At 44.1% G+C, this 27,075-nt stretch overlaps 1 protein-coding gene across 2 annotated transcripts in view; it reads right to left on the minus strand.

Annotated features, from left to right (window-relative positions):
* Nucleotides 1-26,203, minus strand: part of AFF2 (ALF transcription elongation factor 2) — a 247,666-nt gene extending 221,463 nt beyond the window's left edge. Inside the window, exon 1 of one of the 2 annotated variants that reach the window (XM_087972231.1) lies at nucleotides 25,955-26,203. In XM_087972231.1, coding sequence (XP_087828357.1) covers nucleotides 25,955-26,001 — 47 coding nt within the window. In that variant the 5' untranslated portion in view covers nucleotides 26,002-26,203. The remainder of the gene's footprint in view (nucleotides 1-25,954) is intronic. The other variant, XM_087972230.1, reaches the window with a different exon arrangement.
* Nucleotides 26,204-27,075: the final 872 nt, after the last annotated feature.

Below are 27,075 nucleotides of genomic sequence, written 5' to 3' on the forward strand. Positions count from 1 at the left end.
AGACATGATTGATTGATAGATGATAGATAGATAGACAGACAGACAGACAGACAGACAGACAGACAGATAGATAGACAGACAGAGATGATAGATAGGTAGACAGACAGACAGACAGATAGATAGATAGAGCTACCTAGCTAGCTAGATGATAGATGGATGGATGGATGGATGGATGGATGGATATAGATATAGATATTCTCCACTTCTGTTTGGCTTCCCCAAATTTTTATGTGGTTTGACTCTTTCGAGGCTAATCTGTTGCCAGGCCAGCATCACCCAAAATCTTCGAAAACATTGCTAAGAACTTGACAGTTATGCCTGCTCTCTGGGTCAACTGGGGGAGCTGCCTAGACTTCCACTGGGAGGAATGGAGATGGGCCCAGTAAACAACAGGAAATATTTTTTTAAAAAAAATCAGAAAACAACCAGCAGGCCAACAAACATCTACAATCCAAGGCAGGTCACAGTGCTGGCTGGGGAATTCTGGGAGTTGAGGTCCACAAGTCTTCACAATGACACGGTTGGGCAGGCCCCGTGCTAAATCTTATCACAGCTTTCCAAAGGATTTGACCGGCTGCTCAGATGCTGAACCTCAGGATATCGCCCCTCTACATCTTTATAGCACACGATTAAGGTTGACACTGCTTGTGACCAGGTCACAGTGCAAGAGTCAAGCTATTCATTACCAGGAATCTACAATGCTCTGGGGAATTGAGAAAAGTTCAACATGACCTCCAGAAGGTCCTGCTTATGAAATCCTGAATAGATGCTTCACGATGTACCCAAGCCGTGTATTATTAGAAGTCATGGACCAAGAGATTGTGCAAATTCCAGAAGAAAGAACCTAGAAACTGATTCTGTAGGAAGTAGGGATGCTGGGACAAACATTTAGCTTGACCTAAGAAGGTTTTTCTTGGCCATTTCTCATTTCAGATTCCACCTCAGTTTTGATTTCAACTTCTCTGAGGGGAGAAGAGAGGTTTAAGAAATATGAAATATCAATCCATCAATAAATTTGGAGGAGGTAACCTTTGGCTTCAGAGGGGCAACTTCTTTCTAGTTTTGTTGCATCGTATCTCACTCGAGGTCACCATTCTTGGAGGGGAATGGACAGGATAGTAAATAAGCTCATTTCATTGGAAAATTCAAATGCAAGGCGATTAAAATTTAATCCCTTTTCTCTTGTTAAAAGTTAACAAGCTGGTCCCTGAAGGTTTTGGAGGATCATACGCAGAGGTTCTGACCAGTTCTGGAGAACCGGTAGTGGAAATTGTGAGTAGTTCGGAGAACCAGCCAATCCCACCTCTGACTGGCCCCGCCCCCATCTATTCTCCGCTTCCCATTGAGTCCCAGCTGATCGGCTGGGTCTTCTTTGGTTGCCCTGCACAGGAGAGCAGAGCTGGAAAGCAGGTTAGTGGGGTGGGGAGGGAACGGAGATTTTACAGCATCCTTCCCCTCCCATGCCCACCAAGCCACGCCCACCAAGCCATGCCTACAGAACTGGTAGTAAAAAAAATTGAATCCCACCACTGATCATATCCACATTCTGACTGCTGTTAACCTTTCCTTGTAATGCTCCAATGTACATTGAACACAGAGAAAAAGGGAATCTTATGTTCAAATTCCAGAATGGTTCGGCCTGCACAGGAGCTCAAAAACACAGTCAAAAAGGACAGACTAAAACATATGAAGAACGGCTGCAGGATTTGGGTTTGGCTAGTCTAAAGAAAAGAAGAATTAGGGGTGACTTGGTAGCAATATTCCAATATTTGAAGGAGGGCCACAAAAAGAAGGGGTCAATTTATTCTCCAAAGCACCAGAGGGCAGGAGAAGAAACAATGGATGGAAACTGATCAAGGAGTGAAGCAACCTGGAATTAAGGAGAAACTTCCTAACAGGGAGGACAATTAACCTGTGGAACAGCTTGCCTCCAGAAATCATGGACTCTCCATCACTGGAGAATTTTAAGAAGAGACTGGACAGTCACTTATCTGAAATAGTATAGGTTCTCCTGCTTGAGCAGGGGGCTGGACTAGAAGATCTCCAAGGTCCCTTCCAACTATTCTATTCTATTCTTTATTGTATTCTATTAATAAGTGTGGTATCTGATGATTCTTGACTCTTGATCAATGTATCTTTTCTTTTATGTATACTGAAAGCATTTGCACCAAGACAAATTCCTTGAGTGTCCAATCACACTTGGCCAATAAAGATTATTCTATTCTATTCTATTCTATTCTATTCTATTCTATTCTATTCTATTCTATTCTATTCTATTCTGTTCTGTTCTGTTCTGTTCTGTTCTGTTCTATTCCATTCCATTCCTATTCCTATTCCTTATTCTACTCTACTCTACTCTACTCTACTCTACTCTACTCTACTCTACTCTATTCCATTCCATTCCATTCCCATTCCTTATTCTACTCTACTCTACTCTACTCTATTCTACTCTACTCTACTCTACTCTACTCTACTCTACTCCATTCCATTCCCAATTCTATTCCTTGTTCTATTCCTTCTTTTGTTCTATTCTATTCTATTCTATTCTATTCTATTCTATTCTATTCTATTCTATTCTAATTCTATTCTATTCTATTCTTGTAAGCTTCAGAGGCCTCATTTGAAATCAAAGGTTATTCCACGCGCCACCATTAAGCACCACAAACGGTACTAGATAATATTGATGTCACTCTTTATGTAAAGCAATATAATTAGTAATTCTATTACTCCTATACTTTCTCTGTAACCTTAATTGCATGGCCATAAACATAATTTTTCCTCCAGAGGAACAGGGAAAGAGCTGCTTTGGTTTTCTTTCTTTTTCTTTTAATTCTGCCTTCCTGTAGATGGCCCCCAACCACGTTCCACGGCCAGACATTAAAACCGAGATGCAAATAGCTCCTTGTCCTTTTCCAGCAGTTGCTGCTACAAGCAGCCGGGAGGTTTCCTGACCTACAGAACAAACTCACCACAGAAGGCAATGAATCAAATTGACAGGATCACTGTGAAAGGAATGAACAAGAGGGAGGAATAGGGGGGGGAGAAAGGCTCAGAGTGGGAACCCAGCATGTCACCCACCGTGTTTCGTCTGGTGTTGTTGATTGATGACCCACCAGGAATCAGAAGAGAAACACACAAGGTTCAACTCCAGGATTACAATTAGGATTCAGTTTCCAGTCAGGTAGAAGAAGATGCAAATCCAGTAGACCAACATCTATCAGACTTAATGTCTATGGAGTTTTTCAGTCATCCAGGTCATGGTTGTCTCAAAGGTGCTTTTTCAAGAGGCAATGGACTTCCTTTGTCCTTCCTTGAACACGTTTTGCTCCTCATCCAAGAAGCTTCTTAAAATAACAGATAATCAGAGTTGGAAGGGACCTTATAGGTCATCTACTCCAACTCCACACCCAAGGGGGAAACCCTACACCATTTCTGACAAATGGCGGTCAATCTCTTCTTGAAGGTCTCAAGTGATGGCGCTCCCACAACTTCCGAGGGAAACTTCTGTTCCATGGGTTGATTGTTCTCACTGTCAGAAAGCTTCTCCTTATTTCCAGATTGAATCTCTCCTTCTTCAGTTTCCATCCATTATTCCTTGACTGGCCTTCAGGTGCTTTGGAAATCAGCTTGACCTCTTCCTTTCTGTGGCAGCCCCTCAAATATTGGAAGACTGCTATCCTATCTCCCCTGGTCCTTCTCTTCCCTAGACTAGCCAGGCCCAGTTTCTGTAACCGTTCTTCATATACCTTAGTCTCCAAGTCTCCTAATCATCCTGGTTGCTCTTCTTGAATGAGAAGTGAAAGCAGAGGTGGTATCCAGCTGGTTCTGACCAGTTCTGGAGAACTGGTAGCGGAAATTTTGAGTAGTTTGGAGAACCAGCAAATACTACCTCTGAGTGGCTCCATCCTCACCTATTCTCTGCCTCCCATTGAGTCCCAGCTGATTGGCTGGGTCTTCTTTGGTTGCCCTGCACAGGAGAACGGAGCTGGAAAGCAGATTGGTGGGGTGGGGGATTTTGCACTATCCTTCTCCCAGGAGTGGGGAGGAAATGGAGATTTTGCATCCTTCCCCTGCCACGCCCTCCAAGCCATGCCCACAGAACCAGTAGTAAAAAAAAAAAATTGAATCCCACCACTGAGTGAAAGATCTTCAAGGAAAAACAAATAATGTGCTGTTGCTTCCTAAAAAAAAGCACCATTGGACAGCTCTCAGACTTCATTAGACAAGTCTTGGTTGCAAAAACAATGACTGATTAGGAGACACGAGTTTGTTATAAGGTGGGCAGCAATATCAATGTTTTAAATGAATAAACCACAACCAAATATATATATATATATATATAAATCCCAAACCATATAGAAGTCTGAAGTTCAGAAATACATGGAGACCCAACTTGGCTACTGATTAACACAGGTCAACTGACCACCTAGGCTTTCAAACTCGGTCATTAATTATGGTTATGCCTTGTGGAAGATGGCCTCATTTGTCTCCTCCAGAGCCTGGTGGCTCTGGGTGTCATTTGGGCAAGAATTGCTCCTCAACCCTGTAAGGGTTATACTAAACTACGTTCCTTATTCAGGAGCAGGTGGCTTCAACCTTTGCAGGTAGCTCCAAAAAAGCTTCTCTCCTTTCTCCTTAGACAATATGAAAAACAAAACCACAATGACATTCACAAGGCCTCTGGTGGATATAACAGAGTTATTTAATAACAGAATTGGAAGGGAACTTGGAGGTCTTCTAGTCCAACTCCTTGCTTAAACAGGAGACATATGAAGAATGGTTGGAGGAACTGGGCTTGGCTAGTCTCGTGAAGAGAAGGACCAGAGGAGAAATGAGAGCCGTCTTCCAATATTTGAGGAGCTGCCACAGAGAGGAGGAAGGGGTCAAGCTGTTTTCTAAAGTGCCTTTGAAGGCCAGACAAGAAATAATGGGTGGAAACTGAACAAGGAGAGATTTAATCTGGAAATAAGGAGAAACTTTCCAACAGTGAGAACAATCAACCGATGGAACAGAAGTTGCCCTCGGAAGTTGTGGGAGCTTCATCACTGGAGGCTTTCAAGAAGAGATTGGACTACCATTTGTCAAAAATGGTGCAGGGTTTCCCACTTGGGTGGTGGGGTTGGACTAGATGACCTACAAGATCCCTTCCAACTCTGATTATCTGTTATCTACCCAATAGCATTCCTGACAAGTGGCTGTCCAATCTCTTCTTCTAAAGTCTCCAGTGTTGGAGCATTCACAACTTCTGAAGGCAAGTCGTTCCACTGGTTAACTGTCCTCCCTGTTAGGAAGTTTCACCTTAATTCCAGGTTGCTTCTCACCTTGATTAGTTTCCATCCATTGTTTCTTGTCCTGCCTTGTGGTGTTTTGGAGAATAGGGTGACTCCCTTCTTCTTTGTGACAGCCCCTCAATTTATCTCACATGCAAACAAACACACATTGAAATAGTCTGGTTTTCACTGAGATGTTGAGTTTCCTTGACTATATTGCATGCTCCTTCATGTTTGAAGGGCTCTTATGAGAATGTAGCCTTCACACAATTGTCTACCCTAGGAATTGGGGCAACTAACACCACTACTGCAACTGCATTGATATTCAACAATTGCCAGCAAGCATGTAAATGCGAACAACAGACTTTACACCACGAGCCCCGCATCGTAATTCAATTTACCCATGAAACCAATTTCTGTCCTCGGCATTTTATGTTTTATGGTATGAAACAGAATATTATTTGCAGTAATGTAGTTTATTTAACCTTAACCTGACGCCGTCCAACAGCGGAGGCAGCTATGTTCAAAATGTTAATAATACAACATGCCATGCTGATTAAAATTTCAATTGTGTTTCCCCCTCATCTCCTTTGGAAAGTTAATGAATTAATGAATCTTTAAAGGACAGTCAGAGAGGTCTTCAAAAGGAGATGCCTTTCTGAGTAAGGAGAGAAAGTGGCAGATTACAACTTAATGGGTTCGGAATAATGGTAATTTCCCTATTTTTCTCCCCTCGCCTTAGCTCAGCTAATGGCTTCATTAGCCACACTCCCTGTCGAATAATGGAAGACCATGTCACATCCATCTTAGTCACATCACAATAAAACCAGTTAAATACAATTCAACTACCTGCCTCCTGCTTGGTGATGTTAGAAGGCGGAATTAGCAATGCAATCAATATAAATTCAACTGTAGCCTTAGCCTGCCTATAAAATGAAGGAAGGTTGCTATTCTGACCCAGCTCCCTGAACACAAGAAACCATCTGTATTTAAATCAATGGTTCCTTTTAATAGGAGCGCCAGCAGCCCGGGCAAAAAGTTTATCTTGCAGGCTAACAAATCTGTCCAGCTGGAAGATGAATAACGTTGATTGCCACACCTATTCATTTCTATCCCCTGCCTTTTATCCCCAGAGCTAGGGTGCGGCCTTGCTAGCAGCGGTGGCTCTTCCACCCAAGGACCGGCCCATAGATTTCCACTGCTCTCCTCTCCTCTCCTCTGCCTTTTGTGCATCCGCGCGTCAGTCACTGGACCCAGCTGTTCCTCCTCTTCCTCATCAGCCACGCCCAGACCTGGGGACTGTTGACTCTCCATCTGAGGGCTGATGGACAGCCCAGGCTCCGCCTCTCTCTCTCTCTCTCTCTCTCTGACACCATTCCCTCTTCCCTCTCGGAGCTCCCAGATTGCCCTGATGCTGACCTCATTCCCACACCACCTCCTCCTCTTCTGGTTCAGCTGCTAGAGGGGCTGGAGGCCAACAGGCCACAGCAGTTGTGTGTTTAAGAACACCAAGGTCTTGGGGGAGGGGCATTAAAGACATCAATGATAGGATTTCCCATGGTTTATTGTATATGCCACCCTTGGCTGGATTCACCCAACCTAGTAAAACCATAAACCATGGTTTGAATAGTGCTAAAGATGTTTTTTTTTTCCAAAAGGCAACTGGACTTATTATGTCTCCTTGTCCATCAAGGATGTGTGAATGTGCCTTCCCAAATATATATTTGTAGGATTCATCCTCACAATCAGTTAAAGTGCTTCCTTAAAGTCTGGGGCAGGAAATCAAAATGGTTTGAGAACACGCCCTCCTTCTTACAATAGTGGTGATATGTCTATGGAGATTCTTAGTCCTTCAAGTCATGGTTGTCCCAAAGGTGCTTCTTCAAAAGGCAAAACTTTGTTTTTCCTTGAAGACGTTTCACTTCTCATCCAAGCAGGGATGAGAAGCGAAACGTCTTCAAGGAAAAACAAAGAAAGTCCTGTTTGCCTCTGGAAAAAGCACTTTTGGGACAACCATGGCCTGAATGACTGAGAATCTCCATAGACATGGTTTTAGTACCACACTGGCTGAATTCATGCCACCTGCTAAACTAACCACATGTTTTTAACCACAGGTAAATTCAACCTTGCCAATGTTTCCAGGTTTATTATACGGTGAAGGCCAGGAGAGTTCAAAAGTCAACACCAGCTGGAAAGAATAACCAGTCTGTAATTGAAGCGCATCATCCGCAAATAGAGTACTCCATCTCTCTCTCTCTCTCTCTTCCTCCCTCCCAATCTCTCCTATCCATCTCTATCTCTATCTATCTATCATCTATCTATCTATCTATCTATCTATCTATCTATCTATCTATCTATCATCTATCTATCTATCTATCTATCTATCTATCATCTCTCTCCTCTCATCTACCACCTCTCCTCTCCCTCTCTATCTCTCATCTCTCTCATCTGTCATATCTATCTATCTATCTATCTATCTATCTATCTATCTATCTATCTATCCATCCATCCATCCATAATCTGTCTATCTATCATCTATCTATTATCTACTCATCCCCTAGCCACCACCAACCCATTCAAAGCTGTAAATGGTACAAATTGCCAGTTCAGTGCACAATCCTCACTTTCATGGTTTTCCCTTATATTGGGTGGATTTTTCATGATTATCACTGTCTTCCTACAACTACTTTAACAACCCTGGAAAGAAAAGAGAGAGAGGCAAAAAATGAAGCATTAATTAGAATATTCCATTATGGGTTGAAGGTTGGCTCCACTGAATTTTTGTTTTCTGTTTTATTATTCCAGGTGTGCATGTATATATATATATACACACACAGACACACACACACACAAGCACTTAGCCTGCAGTAAAGCAAACAAACAAATGTTCCTGCCTGCAGTGAGTGAGTAAGAATTCGTTTCTTCTGAAATCATGATAACATTAGCAGAACAGGAGTCAGTGCTTAAAGGATGTTATAAGGTCTATTACTCTTTATACATTATACAGTGTTTTTTTTTCCTGGAGCATGACAATAGAATACTGAAGGTATGGGCAAGTGTATATATGCCATGCATATAATTTGAGCTGAGCTTAAACTTCTGTTCCTTTCCTTTCCCTGCCCTTCCCTTTCATCCCCTTCCTGCCTTCCTTTTTTCCTTCCTTCCTTTTTTCCTTCCTTCCTTTTTTCCTTCCTTCCTTCCTTCCTTTCTCCCTTCCTTCCTTTCTCCCTTTTTCCCTCCTCCCTTCCTTCCTAATGTTGCCTAGGAGTACGGTGCCTTTTGGAATTTCTGGATAGAAAAACCAAAGCAGAAAGAAGTGGAAAAACTCAGTGGGATGTTCCCGTTGAGTTTCCAAGTCTCTTCTTGCTTGTCTGAAAGGGTAAAATACCAATATAGCCCAAAATGGAAGTAGAAAGAAAGAAACTAAGATATACCACAAGGTTGTTGTTTTTCCTTTGTCTTTCCATGAGAAGCTCTGCTAATTATTTTAGCATCTAGGTAAAACATCAGCTATTGTTTCCCTGCCTCCCACTCATTTTCATACCTTTAAATTGCTCGCCTCTTAAAAAAACAAAGGCCAGAAAATATCAGATACAGCACTCCCTTGCCAATTAGCCCAATAGTGATATGAGTATTTTCATTATCAAATTAAAATATCAATGATTGAATTAATTATCAATTATCAAAAAGTCCCTGTTTGGCTGAAAGGAGAAGAAAATGCACTTCATCTACACCCGTTGTGTCACTCATTCTCAGAAGCTTAAAGCTTGACTTAAGTGGATCCAATTTTGCTGGAAAGCCGAGGATGCACATTGCGTGGATCTCTCTCTCTCTCTCTCTCTCTCTCTCTCTGAGTGTGTGAAAGAGAGAGAGATGTGTGTGTGATATGTGCATGCTAAGGGCAGCACTTTGGCCCCACTCCAACAGAGGAGGTAGCACCAGGACAAAGCAGGGATGGTCCCTGGAGGAAAACTAAGTTTGATTTCATTGGAGTTATATTTAAATTTAATTAAAAAGAGTTAAATCAAAGGCAGCTAAGGCCATTACTCTCTGTGAATTTAATAATTCACCTTTTCCCTCACCTTAAAAATTTATTTCCACTGCAACTTCTGAAGAGGCTCTGGGGAATCATTACCCAGAGCTTTCAAGGGTTGAACAGACGAAGCTCTGCCCAAATAGCTTGTGTAAGCATCAAGCACTAGCCTTAAAGCTAGGATAAACCTAAGTCCTGTGTCAGATGCTACACTTGATAGGAGATTCAATGGATGCATCAGGAGTGGGTTTTAGAATAAACAAGACAACCATGCCCTGTTGGGTTCATCATTTCAGATATATTTTCTTATCTAAACAGAAAAACAGAATGACCATGGATGGGGAGAAAAAAAGCAAACAGTGAGAATAGGACCAACTTCTGACTTCCTGCTGGCTTCCCCAATGTCTTCCTTTGTGGGAAGATGGCAAAAAGCATCAGAAATCTTTCCTTCCTTCCTTCCTTCCTTCCTTCCTTCCTTCCTTCCTCCCTCCCTCCCTCCCTCCCTCCCTTCCGTCCCTCTTCCTTTCCCTTCCATTTCCCAGTAGGCAGGTAAGTGGCTGCTGTTGGGTGGTGCAGGGAGCAGGGGATTGCGGGACTGGCTGGGAAACTGTCACAGATTGTTGAGAATGAAGATCACATGACTGCAGCAGCAACCAGGCAGCCCAGCAACAATCAACAGTACTGAAGTAACCACCTCTTCCCCCAAATTTCACTTGTTTACTTTCACAATAACCCTGTGAAGGAATGAGTAGGCCTCAGATTACAGCTGTGTTAAATTTTGAAGCTGGTACATTTAGATTTTGAGCTGAACAACTCAGTGGCTACATCACAGAGAATGGTAAATAGGCAGCATAATTTTACATCTTTGAAAGCCCTTAGGAGAAAAAATCCTGGCACATTAAACTGAAAAACCATGTTCTTCTGTGCATTGCTACTAAGTGCCTCAGTAAAGTTTTCACAACTTACATTCTATCTGTATAAAGTAAATTATTTTTTTTTAGGATTGTAGGCAGCCATTTCCTTCTCAGTTTTAAATTACCTAGCATCTAGATTTACATACAATATGGGGTCCCTTCAGAGTAGCCCCCCACGGTATGTGAGACCATCCGCGGGCTTAAATTCTACTTTTCCTATTAAACTTTTCTGTTTAATTAAAATTGTTTTTAATTAAAATGCAAATATTCCAGGACTGGAACAATAAATTGTTTACACTAGACTGAGAAAGAGCTCTCGGCGGCTTTAGTGAAGTGAATTTCGGTTGTCAGCTGTACATTCAGACTTTACTCTTTGGTGGAAATGGATAGAGAGAGAAATGTGCCAGTTCCCCTTCCCATATTAGCTTAATTTATTCTAAACAAACAAAAGCTATCCCGGTTTATATCAAGGAGTCAGGTACAAAATGTGACACAATTTCCAATGTTCTCCACCGCTAAAATATAACTAGAATACTTCATTCTCCTGGGTAATTCTGCAACGGGGAAAGCAGTGCTCATAAAATGAGGAAATGTGATGTCTAATGGTTACATGTTTTCATTTTGCTTGTTCCATGTTTATCTCTGGATGCATGTTCTCTCCGAAACGGCACTTAGCAATAGCACTTAGACTTATATACCACAGTGCTTTCCAGCCCTCTCTAAGCAGTTTACAGAGTCAGCCTCTTGGCCCCAATAATCTGGGTCCTCATTTTACGGTACCAACCTCAGAAGAATGAAAGGCTGAGTCAACTTTGAGTCGGTCAGGATCAAACTGCTGGCAGTGGGCAGAATTAGCCTGCAATACTGTATTTTAACCACTGTGCCACCACAACTCTTCCTTCCTTCCTTCCTTCCTTCCTTCCTTCCTTCCTTCCTTCCTTCCTTCCTTCCTTCCTTCCTTCCTTCCTTCCCACTTAGCACTAGTGCTTAGACTTATATACCACTTCACACTGTTTTACAATCCTCTCTAAGTGGTTTACAGAGTCAACAATCTGGGTCCTCATTTTACCGACCCCAGAAGGACAGAAGGTTGAGTCAACCTTGAGCTTGTCAGGATCAAACTCCTGGCAGTGGGCAGAGTTAGCAATAGCTCTTAGACATATACCTCTTCAGTGCTTTCCAGCCCTCTCTAAGCGGTTTATAGAGTCAGCCTCTTGGCCCCCGCAATAACCTGGGTCTTCATTTTACCAACCATAGAAGAATGGAAGGCTGAGACAACCTTAGTTATTGGTCTTCAACATTACCTGGTTAGTGGTTCTAGTTACCTAGAGGATGGCTCTTCCCTAAAACTCTTCCTCAACATTCACCAAATCATTGATTGATAGATTGTCTTCTTCTCCCTGAATTTTTATCCTTAGATATTCCTTTCAAGATCTTCTTCTTTTTCTAGATGGGACACATCTGAGAAGTTTGATGTCACAAGCCAGGGCACTATCACAAGGCCATAGTGATGTTAGCTCAATTGTTTCTCAACCTTGCCTACATTAAGATGGGTGGACTTCAGCTCCCTGAATTCCACAGCCAGCAGTGATGTCTAGGGAATCCTGGGAGTTGAAATCCACACACCTTAAAGAGCTGACTAGGGAATCCTGGGAGTTGAAGTCCACACATCTTAAAGGGCTGGCTGGAGAATCCTGGGAGTTGAAGTCCACACACCTTAAAGTTGCCAAGGCTGACAAACATTGCTCTAAACAATTCCTTGGCTCCCTGACGAGTTATGTTTCATGCCAATCGGTGCATTGCCACTTAATGTGAAAAGCACACAAAATGTAGCCTTTTGAGTATATGTTGTCTCAATGAGATCTAATTACACCTCTTTGCTGTTGTGTTTGTTTTCTGGTTTCAAAAGGAAGAGGCTATCCAGGACTGCCGAGGTCTGTCTCTCGAAGGCCCGAGAAGGCTAGAAACACAATTACAAGAGCATAAACAGCCATAATTGTATGCTAAATGCCTTTTGAAAAAGCTGAGTGTTTCTTAGCTCAAACTCCCACTTACTGAGACGTTAGAACAAACAGTACATTAGTGAACACAGGAATGAGGGGGAAGGAAGAAGAAAACCCTTATAGTTGGTTTCCCCGTTTGTAGTTCAGGGTTGAACGGTGGGGTCCTTGGTGCTCTCTGAGCTTGATGGTTTTCCTGCAGAACTTCCATGACCCAACTAGGTGACATCATCAATGCTAGAAGGGAAGGAAGTTTGTAGAGTGGAGAACAACAGGAGGAGGAGGAGGAGGAGGAGGAGGAGGAGGAGGAGGAGGAGGAGGAGGAGGAGGAGGAGGAGGAGGAGGAGGAGGAGGAGGAGGAGGACTGAGGGATTCTTGGTACTCTCTGAGCTTGGTGGCTTTCTTGTAAATGTTGTATGACCCAACTAGGGAACATCATCAATGCTAGAAGAGAGTGGGGTTTAGTTTCATTCATGATGATGTTCCCTAAGTGGGTCATGAAACATCTGCAAGAAAAACCCCCAAGCTCAGAGATTATCAAGGACCCTGGAGTAAGGAAGTATTTAAAGAAAATGAGAACCTGTTAGAAACATTTTATGAAACCTGTACCATAAATTGTTTATGGGAGGAACTGACATGTGGTACACCATAAAAATGGATTTCTGCATGGGTGAATACATGCACACATGCATATATATATCTCAACTCATCCACTGTGGAGAGACACAAAACCTCATGTTCACCTCCCAACTTCTCTCAACTACATGCTGTGCCCCTGTGGTTAACGCACACCACAGAACAACAGATAGTTTCACATCTGTTCAAAACACGCCAACTTCCTCTTTCTTCTGGAACAGGTGGCCAAAGTGAAGCCTCCCCAAATGAGCTAAGCTATTCTGGGGCTGTACTCATTTGTTCGTTGTTGGGGTTTTTTTTTTTTTTAAACCAAAACCTCAAGTGAACATCGACGCGCATCATCTCGCCTTCGTCCAGAAGATCAAAGCTGGTCGATCAACCCTCCCCCCTCCAAAGCAGCTCTACAATCAGTGAGGTGAACTCCAGTGATTTGCAAAGTCAGCTGCAAGTCAATTAGGTTTCTCACTCTGCAAACGAGCAGAAAGGATGATGCTCGATTGCCTTGTGGCTCCAGGGTGCTGTGAGAAGGAAATGCTCTCAGGAAGCTTGACGTGTAGAAGCCGTTGAGTTCCCAGTTTAAATCAAAGCTCAAGGCAATTGGTTCACTGAGTAAGGTCAGCCAGGTTTCAACACAGGCCTAGGAAAACCAGCCTACTGCAGCATGCTATCTATCAGGCCCCAAGAGCCAAGAAAGACACCTTACTACTTCTGAGTAGTACCCTTTATTATCCCTCACCTATAGACAGAAATCTTGCCTAGCTAATACTCATGAGAACTTCTAGGGAGGAAACTTCTCAACTCTCTTTCTCCCAACCAAACTATCTCAACTTCGCTGTCTCTTGGTCCTCTGGAATGTAGCCTCTCCCTCCCTCCCTTCCTCCCTCCTGGGAATCCAGACCACATTCCACCACACAAGTTACAATGCAAAAGAGTTTGCGATGGGATCGCCTCCACGAAACCTGCAAAAATGGGCAACAATTTGAAGCCATGCAGTAAAGATGGCTACTAATGGTCCAGGTTGGCTCTGCTATGGAGGTCCACCAATATTTGCCACAACCATGAAAAAAAATTGAACATTGTTTCATCCTTGGTTAGCAAAGCAAGTACTGGAGCTCATAACACCAGACATGTCATTAGAAAGCAAAATTACAAAATTGTTTCTCACTTAATTTAGTCACGTCTTGAAGAGGAATTCACTGGAGAAAGCAGTTATGTTTGGAAAAGTTAGCAGTGAAAGGAAATCAAGTCATCAAAGAACATGGTGACTGGACACCATCAACATTGACAGCATCCAGAGCACAGAAAAACTCAAGTAGCACAAGTTTGGAAGATGTAGAGAGACCCATAGAATCGCCAAGGGTCAGACACAACTGACCGGGTAACTTCATCATCACCTTGTTTCACTAGAAAGCAAATGGACCAATCCCTTGTTGGCCTTATCTCTTCTTAGGAGTGAAATCAGGACTGTAACATCAATGAACTCGGCTCCTTGACAAGTTGGCCATTATCAGTTCTTGCAACTTTGACCTGATCTACTCACCCTCTGCTTACAAGTTGTGCAGCCACTTAAGCCAGACCACTTACTAAGACAAGCAACACATTTTGTGGCTGAAGAAGACTTCTCATCCTCCCTGCTGAGACATTGGCTTCCTCCTCCCCCACTTCTTGATGTCATTGCCTTTTATCTCTAGATATCTCAATTCATCTGCAAATAATTAGGGTCAGACAGTACGTAGCCAAGAGACACCAGAACAATTTCAACCACTCTTGTGATTAGTAAGCACCATTAACCAGTTGTCCTTCAAGAGAAGACACTTTTTAGTTTTTTTCTGTTTTTCATCTATTCATCCAAGCCTTCCTTCTGGCCACTGTAGTGCATGGAAACTGTAGCTAATTTTAAATAAATATTTGCTTAAGCTAACCAAAACTCTTCTAACATACAGAAGTTCTAACACATACACCCACACACTACGAAGCCCTGAAGCCAAGAAAGAATCTGTCAACTCCACCAAAGATAGGTCTGTTAGAGCAGGTCTTTATGATGGAGACCAGTGGTTGGATGGCACAAAGCAGGAAGGCCATTAGAGAGGAAACAAGGATTATGGGTCTAAAGAAGGAAAAGAAAAGGAGGGAAAGAGGGACGTTTTGGCCAACAAACCCCATGATCTCTTCTATCAAAACCGATGGAATTAACGTGAGGAGAAAGATGAAAATTGAGACAGAAGATACTTGGATTCCAATTATTATAGCAGTATTCCCCAATTTTGGAGCTTTAGAGGCAACTGCTCTTCCCAGCATCCCCAGCCAAAACAGCGTTTGATATTTTAGCCAGGAACCATGGGAACTGTAGTTGCAAACATGTTCAAAAGGAAATGCTGAAAAACACTGTGGTAGGACAACAGAACAAAGAATGGAGTACTTGTTCCAAAGGTGCTTTTTCAACAGGCAACTGGAATGTTTGTTTTTAGAAGAAGAAGAAGAAGAAGAAGGAGAAAGAAGGAGGAGAAGGAGAAGGAGAAGGAGAAGGAGAAGGAGAAGGAGAAGGGAGAAGGAGAAGGAGAAGAGGAGGAGGAGGAGGAGGAGGAGGAGGAGGAGGAGGAGGAGGAGGAGGAGGAGGAGGAGGTAGCAGCAGCAGCAGCACAGCTTGGGCAGGGGGTTGTACTAGATGACCTACAAAGTCCCTTCCAATAACAATTTTGTTATTCGTCTGTTATTTAGAAGTTGTGGGAGCTTTGTCACTGGAAGCTTTCAAGGAGAGACTGGATTGCCATCTGTCAGAAATGGTGGAGGGTCTCTTGCTTGGGTGGGAGGGGGGTTGGACTAGATGACCTACAAGGTCCCTTCCCACTCTGTTATTCTGTAATACAACATCTGGAGAGCCAGATTACCCATGCTAATCTAGTCCTGGATCTTCTCCTTGGCTCCATTTCAACATGCCGAGACCGTGATGAAAACCATGTGAATTTCTACTAGCAGCCAAATACTTGGTGCATGACAGTCGACTTCTTATTCTGCTTTCATACCCTTGTTAATTTCTGTGGGGAATTGCAGACCCATCGCTCAGCCAACAGCTACAAAATAAAAATAAAAATCATCCAGAATAAGCCTCCCCCAGAAGTGAATTCTCTCTCCCTACGAGCAGGCATGCCACTCGGGCAGTTCAAATCTTTTGCAAAGGGCCTTTTGGAATTTCTCCATTTTTTTAAAGAATCGCAGCCGCCTCCAATTACTTATTAGCAAAAGGCTTCAGGTTTTGCTGTCCTGACTTTGCCCTTCGGGGGGCCCCCATCGTGTTGTCCTGTTTACAGAATGGGGGCCGGAGGGGGGGTTCCAATCCTGGTTGCAAACATTCTTTGCAATCCTAGGGAGAATTTGACTAAAGGACCTCCTTCTCTTCTTCCCTGCCCCACCCCCGCTAATCCTGCAACCAAATCATTTCATTTGATTTAATTAGCTTAGTTTCAGCTGCTGATTTGGACAGATCTTAATCCATTAGCAACATACACCAAGTCTGGTAAGGCTTTCTTTTCCTTCCTTCCTTCCTTCCTTCCTTCCTTCCTTCCTTCCTTCCTTCCCCCTTCCTTCTTTTCCTTTTCTTCTTTCTTTCTTTCTTTCTTTCTTTCTTTCTTTCTTTCTTTCTTCTTTCTTTCTTTCTTTCTTTCTTTCTTTCTTTCTTCTCTTCTCTCTTTCTCTCTCTCTCTCTCTCTCTCTCTTTCTTTCTCTTTCCTTCCTTCCATCCTCCCCCTTCCTTCTCTTCCTTTTTCTCCTCTTTCTTTCTGTCTCTCTCTCTTTCTCTTTCCTTCCTTCCTTCCTCCCCTTCCTTCTGTTCCTTTTTCTCCTCTTTCTTTCTCTCTCTCTCTTTTTCTTTTCTTCCTTCCTTTCCTCCCTTCTTTCCCTCCCTCCCTTCCCTTTTTCTTTCTTTCTTTTCTTTCTTCACTCTGTTCCTTCTCTCCCTCCCTGTCCTTCCCTTCATCTCTCCCTTTCCTTCCTTCCTTCTCTCCCTCCCTCTCTTTTTCTTTCTTTCTTTCCTTCTTGCTTTCCTTCCTACTTTCTTTCTTTCTTTCTTTCTTTCTTTCTTTCTTTCTTTCTTTCTTTCTTTCTTTCTTTCTTTCTTTCTTTCTTTCTTTCTTTCTTTCTTTTTCTTTCTTTCTCATCAAAATAAATAAATAAATCCAGAGGAAACTGCAGTTCTTCAATAATAATTTGGGGGCAAATTCATTTTTAATTCATTCTGTAAAATGAATTAAACTCGAAAATAAACGCACTCAAATTTCCGGTGGCTTCCCCATCCTTTGGGTTTACAATGACAACTGCACCCCTCACATGTGGCTTTCTCCCTCCCAAACTAAAAGGGGTAGATATGGCAGTGCTCCCATATGTACCAATTAATTATTGCTAAATAATTCATTCAAATGACAAAATAATATAAAACACAGTATCAACAAGGCACCTAATCTTCTGCAGATGTAAGGTTCATATCACAGTCTGATCAAGACTTTGGAGCAAGGGAGAAAAATTGGAGAATGGGAATATTCTAGGAATGGGCTATAAAGTTGGATGAGGTCAATTGTTTCTAAGAAGCAAGACAGATTTTCTTACTCTTGGCTCAGGTTAATCTTTTTGGCTCCCAATCCCTGTGGAGAAAATAATCTAGTTTTGGACTTGTCCAGAAAAAAAATGATCTGGTCTGCACTCTATAGGCCACCAGCTACCCCAATTTGGTGAGTTTAAGCTCCTTCTATAAATGCTTATTTTCTCAGTTTGATGTAATTGGTCTTTTGATGCCTTATGCAAATTAAGTTCTTTTTAAATCGTGTCTCTCCCCGCCCAAAAAAACTGCTGGCTTTTAAGAAAATGACTCAGTTCATTTTAATGTTAGGAAAGGAGAGATTTCTTGCCTGCCAAATTATTTTTCCCCTGCTCCTTAATTGAAAGCCAGCAAGTTGGGAATTCTGGGAGTTGAAGTCCAGGCTTTCAGCAACAGCTGTGCTTCATTTTCTTGCCTCCGGAAGCATCATTAAATTCTCCAGCCCTGACCCATTTTTTCCCAGAAGACCTGTCAAATTGAATCAGTCTTACTCCCAAGTAAATCCACCCAGGATTGCACAATAATCTATTAGATGGCATTCTGCGCCTCAGCAGTGTAAGAGAAATCCACAACAATATACCATTAACAACGAATTGCATTCGGAGGGAGATAATTGATTTTATCCAATGTCCATTGTTTCCAAATCTGGTTCAAGCTCAAATATTACGTTCTAACATTTCTCTTCCTTTATCCTTTAACTTCATTTTTATCACCATATGTTATACAAGCATCCAAAGATAAGGAAAGGCTTTAAGATGGAGAATTTGCAGGATAATTGATTTCAGTCTTGGTCAATGCTTAGATTTTAGGACACCCTTAAGTTACACCCTATAATTTTTTACGTGGTTGTAATAGGAGGTGAAGGTAAAGGAGTTTCTGAGGATTTTATTCTGCTAGTTTCGGCCAACTATAGGGGTTGGTGCTCATCTCAGTTTCAAGGCCACAGAGCGTTGTCCAAAAATATTTCCACGGTCATGTGGCCAGTGTGATGTCACAAAGCAACTGTTACCTTCCTACCGAAGTGATACCTATTTATCTACTCACATTTGCATGCTTTCGAATTGCTAAGTAGGCAGGAGGTAGAGCAAGGACAGGAACCCAACCCATCACGTGGATGTTGGGTCTCAAACCTGGGCTGCTGGCTTTCTAGCTGTTGTGGTTCGCCGGCAGCCTGAGGAGACGGCAGCAGAATCGGACAGTGGGGAAGAATGGGGACCAGTCCGGGAGTCTGGGGAGGACTCGGATGAGGGTTCTGCATCCGATGCAGAGATGGGGCCAGGACTGTCTGGGAGTGGGGTGCTGACTCTGAAGCCTCCAGAATCTGACAGCAGCGAGGCAGAGAAACAAGGGGAGCCTGGTCCCAATGCGTGTGTGTGCAGAGCTGCCCGAAGGTAAGAGCAGCTGAGAGAAAAGGGGCAACTTGGGAGTAAGGCTTGGAGGTGATTGCCCCTTTCATAAGGTATAAAGGACAGGCAAAGGTAGAGAAACCTTTGCAGGAAGCAAAGTCGTTCGCTCTGTTTGGATTAAACCTTCAAGCTCTGTGTGGACTTTGTACTTTGGTTGGGTTTTTTTTTTCCAGTTAATTTGGCACTTTAGTTGTTGGCAGCAATTCAAAGGAAAGAAAGGTGGGTGCTTATCTCAAGGGACTGTTTGGGACTCATTACAGGCTGGGAATGCACATAATTCCCAGCATTGAAATAAAACAAGAGTTGTTTTGACTAAGCATGTGCTTAATTATGGTCTCAGGAAGCTTTGGTCAGAACACTAGCCGACAAGCCCAGTGTCTTGCCACTGCTGAGCCACCGCACCGCCCCATTGCCACAGGAGGACATGAGGGGAAATGACATCGTTGAGAGGGATGGGGACATTGTTCAAATGATGCCAGCAATGTCGTGTGCATCTTTAGGGGTGATGACTCACCCAAAGCCCCTATGGCTGGCTTCTACTGAATGCATCTGCCGACAGCATTTTACAAGGAAATCAGAATCACTGGATACATGATGGGCAGAAAATAAATTTAACCACAAATGAAATAAACAAATAACAGAATAACACAGCTGGAAGGGACCTTGGAGGTCTTCTAGTCCAACCCCCCCTGCTCAAGCAGGAGGCCCTATATCCCTCTGGACAATGGGTAATCAAGGAGAGAAGCAACCTGAGAAATTTCCTGACAGTTAGAACAACCAATCAGTGAAATGGCTTGCCTTCAGAAGTTGTGGGAGCCCAACACGGGATGTTTTCAAGAAGAGATTGGATAACCATTTGTCTAAAATGTTATAGGGTTTCCTGCCTAAGCAGGGGGTTGGACTAGAAGACCTCCAAGGTCCCTTCCAACTCTGTTATTCTATTCTTCTTCAAAACCTCCAGCAGTGGAGCATGATAAATAAACAAACAATCAATCAAACCAGCCTTCCATGTGAAAGCACAGAATAAAGTGGACCATGGTTCACATCAGCCAAGGTTTTCTAGGAGCCTAGAGTCAAACCAACTCAATCCTGCCTACCCCACAGAGTTGAGGTACATCAATGACATTGCTTGCAACCTCTAGATTCTTCCCATCTTCTTCTTCTTGTTGTTCTCCTCATGGAAACCTTTCCAAACTGATCTTATTTATGCAGCTCTTGCTCAGCCTTTCCCCAAAAATCTTAAACCTCCAGTCTACAATACGCCTGAAAAATCTTGTAAGCATCTTGGTGCAGGGCTCAGAATGTGCTAATCCCATCAGAACTCCATTATACAACTCCGGGGTGATAACGCCAATAGAGATATCAAATTAATGCAGCATCTTCTGCTTCCCTGAGGCCGCTTGGAACCCAACGGAGATCCTGATGGCTAAAGGATTGTTTTGACTCAGAAGGCTGACTTCAGATGAAGAGAGAAGAAAGGCCAGGTGTATCCAACGGAGTTTTGGAGATGGGGAAATTCGGGCCACACAGGCACGAACCGATCTGAACATCAAAGTCAACTTTTCTCCATGGCCTGGTTGAGGCGCACCTGTTTCTCACCCAATGAATTCAGGTTGGACCTTGCAGAAACCTGCTCTGACCCAAGCCTCGTTCAAAACAAACAAACACCAAACAGAGATAAAAGCAAAACCTTTTTAATGCGTCTCTGTGAATTTCGTTCATTCACAGTAAAAGGCTATTAAAAACTAATTGTCCCAGATAAGAACGAGCCTTGCCAAGGTTGTGCAAGGCTGCCAAGAACACTAGATTAAATTGCAAGGAAATAATCAAAACCCAAAGTCTCCAAACACAAACCAGGATAGTCCAAACTTCCACAAGACTTGAAGTGCAAGAGCTTGTTTGCTTCCTGCAAAGAATCCCACCTCTGAGGGCTGGCTTTTATCCCTTAAGGGAGGGGCCATCACCTTGAAGCCTTACTCCCGAGTCGCCTGTGCTCCTGCAGCTGCTCTTTTCTTCGAGCAGCACAGGCTCCTCAGGGTCCTCTTCATCACTGCTGCCAGCCTCCACAAGCTCCAAAGGCAGCACCCCACTCTCTGATAGTCCTGGCTCCATCCCTGCATCACACGCCGGCCCCTCATCTGAGTCCTCACTCTCTAAGACCTCAGCTGTCTGCACCTGCTGCCAGTGAAGCATAACAAAACCTGAACAACAACTAATCAAGGAGAGAAGCAACTTAGAACTAGTACAACTTAGAATTAATACTTCAGCTTCAACCACAACAATACACGAGCGCACAATAGATACAAACTCAAGGTAAACCACACCAAACTCGATTGCAGGAAATACAACTTCAGCAACAGAGCGATCAATGTTTGCAATACTCTGCCTGACTCTGTGGTTTCTTCCCCAAACCCCAAAAACTTTAACTGTAGTCTATCTACTGTTGACCTCACCCCATTCCTAAGAGGTCTGTAAGAGGCGTGCATAAGTGCACCAACATGCCTACCGTCCCTGTCCTAATGTTCCCTTTTATTTGTATCCATTTCATGTATTCGTATATATGTTTTGCTGCTATAAATCATGTTTATACTTATATCTATTATCTAATACATGCTTGACAAATAAAATAAAGTAAAATAAAATAAAAACTAAGGAGAAATTTCCTGACAGTGAGAAGAATTAACCAGTGGAACAACTTGCCTCCAGAAGTTGTGAATGCTCCAACACTGGAAGTTTTTAAGAAGAGACTGGACAGCCATTTGTCTGAAGTGGTGGAGGGTTTCCTGCCTAAGCAGGGGGTTGGACTAGCGGACCTCCAAGGTCCCCTCCAACTCTGTGATTCTATTCTATAAACTTTCACGGTCTTCAGATATCAATAGAGATTTCTTGTGCAACTGGCAACAAGAGCCATCAATTTTGCAAGCGCTGACTTTCCAATTCCCCGATCTGGTTATATTTAGAAAGGACGATCTGCATATTCTGCTTTTCAGAGCATGACACGAGGCATGGCTCTCCCTACTTATCCAGCAACTAAGCAGATCCAAACCCCAGCTCTCTACCCCAAATGATCTCAGTTTTTCATCAAAGTAGACATTTCTGGAAACAAAGCGATCCTTTCTTGGTAAGTAAGTAAGACCACCCCTAGAATCCTGCATCTAGTTTTGGTCACCACGCTATAAAAAAGATGTTGAGACTCTAGAAAAAGTGCAGAGAAGAGCAACCAGGATGATGAGGGGACTGGAGACTGAAACATACAATGAACGGTTGCAGGAACCGGGCCTGGCTAGTCTAGGGAAGAGAAGGACCAGGGGAGACAGGAGAGCAGCCTTCCAGTATTTGAGGGGCTTCCACAGAGAGGAGGAAGTCAAGCTATTTTCCAAAGCACCAGAAGGCCAGACAAGGAATAATGGATGGAAACTGAACAAGGAGAGATTCAATCTGGAAATAAGGAGAAACTTTCTGACAGGGAGAACAATCAACCCATGGAACAGAAGTTGCCTTCAGAAGTTGCCTTCAGAAGTTGTGGGAGCTTCAGCATTGGAGGCTTTCAAGAAGAGACTGGACTGCCATCTGTCAGAAATGGTGTAGGGTCTCCTGCTTGGGCAGGGGGTTGGACTAGATGACCTACAAGGTCCCTTCCAACTCTGTTAATCTGTATTTCTTCTTTGGGGTCTACACGTCAGATGGATGGATGTAGCACCAAAACTGAGCCCTGGACAATGCTTCAACCTGGCTCAAAATGTTTTCAACCCATCGACCTATGTTGTCATTTGAGGTAGAGTCTTGGTGATATAGTCCCTGACTTACAACGGTTTGTTTGGTGACCATTCAAAGACACAAAGGCACTGGAAAGGAAAACTTGTGACCATTTTTCACACTTAATGACCGTTGTGGCATTCCCATGGTCACAAGATCAAAATTCAGACTCTTGGCAACTGACTTGTATTTATGACAGTTGCAGTCAAATCCTGGGGTCATGTGATCCACTTTTGCAACCTTCAGACAAGCCAAGTCACATTCACTGAACAACCATGTTACTCGCTTAACGACTGCCCAGGGATGCTCTTTAACAATAGTAGCAAGAAAGGTCGTAAAATGGCTCCCCCTTGAGCATGGGGGGGGAGGGGGTTGGACTAGATGACCTACCAGGTCCCTTCCAACTCTGTCAACCTGTCTGTCAATCTGAAATGGTGTAGGGTCTCCTGCTCAAGCAGGGGGTTGGACTAGATGACCTCCAAGGTCCCTTCCAGCTCTATTCTGAATTAATTAAAAGCGGTGGGAGCTTCAGCGCTGGAAGCTTTTCAAGAAGAGACTGGGCTGCCATCTGTTAGAAATGGTGTAGGGTCTCCTGCTTGGGTAAGTGGGGGTTGGACTAGATGACCTCCAAGGCCCCTTCCAACTCTTCTTCTGTTAAATCTGAGGGTGTTCTCTCTCACAGCAACCCAGAAAATCAAGAATTTAGGATGTCTTTCAGTCCATGGTGAGAAGCAGACCCTTGAATGCCGTTGAGGAAAGCAAATGGCAAGTTAATGTGAAGCATCAGAACTTCCTTCAGCCACTTCTGAAATTCAAAAACCTATGCTAGATATATATACATGTATGGTATTCAGCTTTGTTCGGGTATTTTCCCACGTCATTATAGTTGTGCTTTTAAAGTTGTAGCGTGATGATGGCAGATGAGATTCTGCCAAAATGTTGCTACAACTTTAAAAGCACAACTATAATGACGTGGGAAAATACCCGAACAAAGCTGAATACCATATATATATATAAGAAAACACACACACACACACACCCTCCTCGCCCGCGTCAAGACTCTGATAAACAAGGGAGCACACGTTGCTTTTCAAATGGCACCTCCATGCTCTGTGGTAACAGCTTCTATTAAATTAATGATGTTACCCACACCATGAATTAGGCAAATTGTATGCAAATGCTGTTTGAGTAGCAATACAGCGGTTATCAGCTGTCTGCAAAAAATAAATTAGTTTGGCAGGGTAAAGATATTGTGGAGCGGGCATATTTAATTGAGTGCTAATTTTATTGTGATTATTACTTTTAAGTAACAACAGTGTGGTTATTAAGCAACATAATGTGATGGGTTTACACAGAACTGATAAAAAAATATATAAAAAGAAACCTCTTCCTCACTGAGCTGGCAGGAAGATTATTGCAACACGGAGTAATTTATGGTTTCCATAAATGGCTGGTGGTGTTTTTTTTTCCCCCTTATTTTTTAGGTGCTTTGAAAAATAAACGACAATAAAATAAATACAACTTGACACATTTTGGGGGATTCCAAACCAGGCAGCTACAGTGTGTTTGGCAAAATGACAGGAGCAGTTTCACAGGCAAAGGTGTTTTTTTCCTCTCTCTCTCTCTCTTTGTGACTATTGTGACTCACAATTCCTAACAACTCCACAAATGAGCAAAAAAACAACCAACCTTCCAGGCCTAAGCCAACCTTCCAGGCATTTTGCAAAGCCGACCCTGCCAAAATATCAATCTCTTTTTTCCTTCTTCCCTTCCTTCCTTCCTTCCTTCCTTCCTTTCTTTAACTTCGCAAACAGTCTGCAACCTCATTGGAAGAGACACAATCTGGATCCCATTTTATAATTATTATTTATTATCTGTCTCATGATTATTTCCCCAAGTCTCCAGGAAAAACACAAATTACGACACACTTGTTCGCTTGGCAAACTCCAGCGTCAAGCAAGCCCAAATACTGGCAAAAACCATTCCAAATGATTTTTTCCAAGGCATCCAAGCATCCCTAGGTTTTTAGTTCCCCTCTCAATTTAAAACCAGTGAATAATAATAATAATAATAATAATAATAATAATAATAATAATAATAATAATAATAATAATAATAATAATAATATCATCATCATTGGCATCTCCCCGCATGGAATCCAACCAACCTGAAATATCTGGGCTGAACTTTGGGCTTAGCTTTAAGGGGGGGTGGGTGTAGCAAAAGAAGTTCCCCAGTTTTGCAAAAAACGAATTTCTCTTCTCCCTTTCCTCCCCCTCCCCCCAAAAGCCTATAACCATTTTTTTTTAACTCTCTGTATTTCCAAGACTTTTCTCTCTCTCTCTCTCTCTCTCTCTCTTTTGTTGTTGTTTAAGTTGAAAAGAAGGGCGTTTCGGAGCGGGGAACCCGATGGAAAGATGGGGTTCCCCCCTCAGACCGTTTGAATGCACACCGGGGCGCATTTCTGCGAAACCAACCTGCGGGAAATTGCCAGGGTCGGGGTGATGGAGAGAGAGGGGGGTGGGGTGGCGGCTCCCGGAGTCCCGTTCCCCTTCATTTGGGAAAAGGGAGAGGGGGCGTTATTCTGCACAGTTGGGCACCCCGACCTGCTCCAACTTGGCTCCAAGGGCGCAGCGGCGTCTTGGTGGGCATAGGATGGCGAGGAGGGGGGAAGGTGATGGAGGATGGGTCAGTGGGTGTGGGGGGGGGGGAGGAATGGTCCCTGAACACCCCTCCCTGCCTTTCTCCGGGGAACCCCGCCCGCTTGGCGAGAGGACCAAGTTGGAGCATCCTGCGTAAGGAGACCACCGAGCGCGCCACGACGCGCGCCACGGCACGGCACGGCACGGCACGGCTCGGCTCGGCTCGAAACGGCTCGGAGAGTTTTCTTTCTCGCCCAAGCCAACACGAAAGCAGAGCCAGCCAGCCAGCCAGCCAGCCAGCCAGCCAGCCAGAAAGAAGGAAGGAAGGAAGGAAGAAAGAAAGAAAGAAAGAAGGAAAGGAAGGAAGGAAGGAAGGAAGGAAGAAAGAAGGAAGGAAGGAAGGAAGGAAGGAAGAAAGAAAGAAAGAAAGAAAGAAAGAAAGAAAGAAAGAAAGAAAGAAAGAAAGAAAGAAAGAAAGAGGGAGATGGCTGATGCGGGAGGGGGAGAGAGAGAGATTGAGAAAAAGGTGCAACAAAGGCTTTCTCAAATCTGGCTTTGGAAAGACCAAGAAGGGTGGACTGCTTGTTCGGGAAAGGGGGCTTCCAATTCACCTCCCCACCCCAAAAAAAACACCCCGCACCTCCTCCCGATGTTGACACCCCGACCCATCCTCCCCTGCCCCTTTCCCAGCCGCCCTCGGTCTACCTACCACTGCTGCTCCAAATCCCAGTCCTTGAAAAAGTCGAATAGATCCATCGCGGAACCACCGCCGGAACCCAGGCGCCGCCCCCGCTTCTCCTCCGCCGGGCTAGGCGAAGGCTCCGGGGCAGGGCTGCAGCGGCGGCGGGGAGGAAGAAGAAGAGGAAGAGGAAGGCATGGGGGCAGGCGGGCAGGCGGGCGAGCCGGGGCTGCCTCTGCGCCCAGCCGCCGCGCCGCGCTCCGAGAGGACTGGCCGGCGGTGGTGGGAGGGGAGAGCGAGAAGGCGGTCGCCGCCGCCGCCGCCGCCGCCTCCGCCGCCGCCTGCTCGGAGAGCGGGGCTTCCTTCTGCCGCCTGGCTGGCTGGCTGGGGAAGCTCAAGCCACCGCTCACCACAAGGGGAGGAGCGAGGGGCAACGGCCACCGAGCGGCCGCGGCTGGAGCATAGCTTGGAGAAGGAGGAGGAGGAGGAGGAGAAGGAAGAGGAGGAGAAGAAAAGAAAGAAAGAAAGAAATAAAAAAAGGAAGAAGATGCAAGGGGCGCGTTCCCACGTTACAGAAGACACGCGTCGCAGCCTGGCCGGGCCCCGCCCTGTCCTTGGCCGAGGGGAGGCGCCAGAGAGCAGCAGCACCCCTCTCCAGTGTCCTCTGCTGCTCTCCCACCCTCCTCCTCCTCCTCTCCACGCCTTTCTGCCCGAAGGAAACAAAGCCCTGTCGTGTGAACCGGGTCCCTTCTCAACCAAAGCCAGCCCAAAAGAGGGAGGAACTCCAAGAGGAAAGGACACATTATCCCCTCGGCTAGATTGGGATTTCTGGGTATTGGAGTCTGGGAATGTGGGAGCTGAAGTCTCCCCCATTTGGCAAGGATTGGTGGGCAAGGGAGGAAGACTCCGAACCAGAAGCTCTTCCTAGAGAGAAAATCCCCTTGAAACCCCCATTTGACTGGGTCAAATGTCTATTTACAAATAATGGGTTGTGTGAATGCGACGTTGGCTCATTCCTCTTGGGTTTATCCAAGTGGCCGTGATTTCCCTGAGTTGGGATGAGATATGAATGTATCAAATCCAATAGTGGTTCCGTCCACTCCTTCCCACAAAGCTACAACAGGGTCTGTTTATCACACACAGAGCGTTCC

The sequence above is a fragment of the Notechis scutatus genome, chromosome 10 (assembly GCF_049901735.1).
Source record: "Notechis scutatus isolate UNSWTSFEM ecotype Mainland chromosome 10, rNotScu1.2, whole genome shotgun sequence".
Lineage (NCBI taxonomy): Eukaryota > Metazoa > Chordata > Lepidosauria > Squamata > Elapidae > Notechis > Notechis scutatus.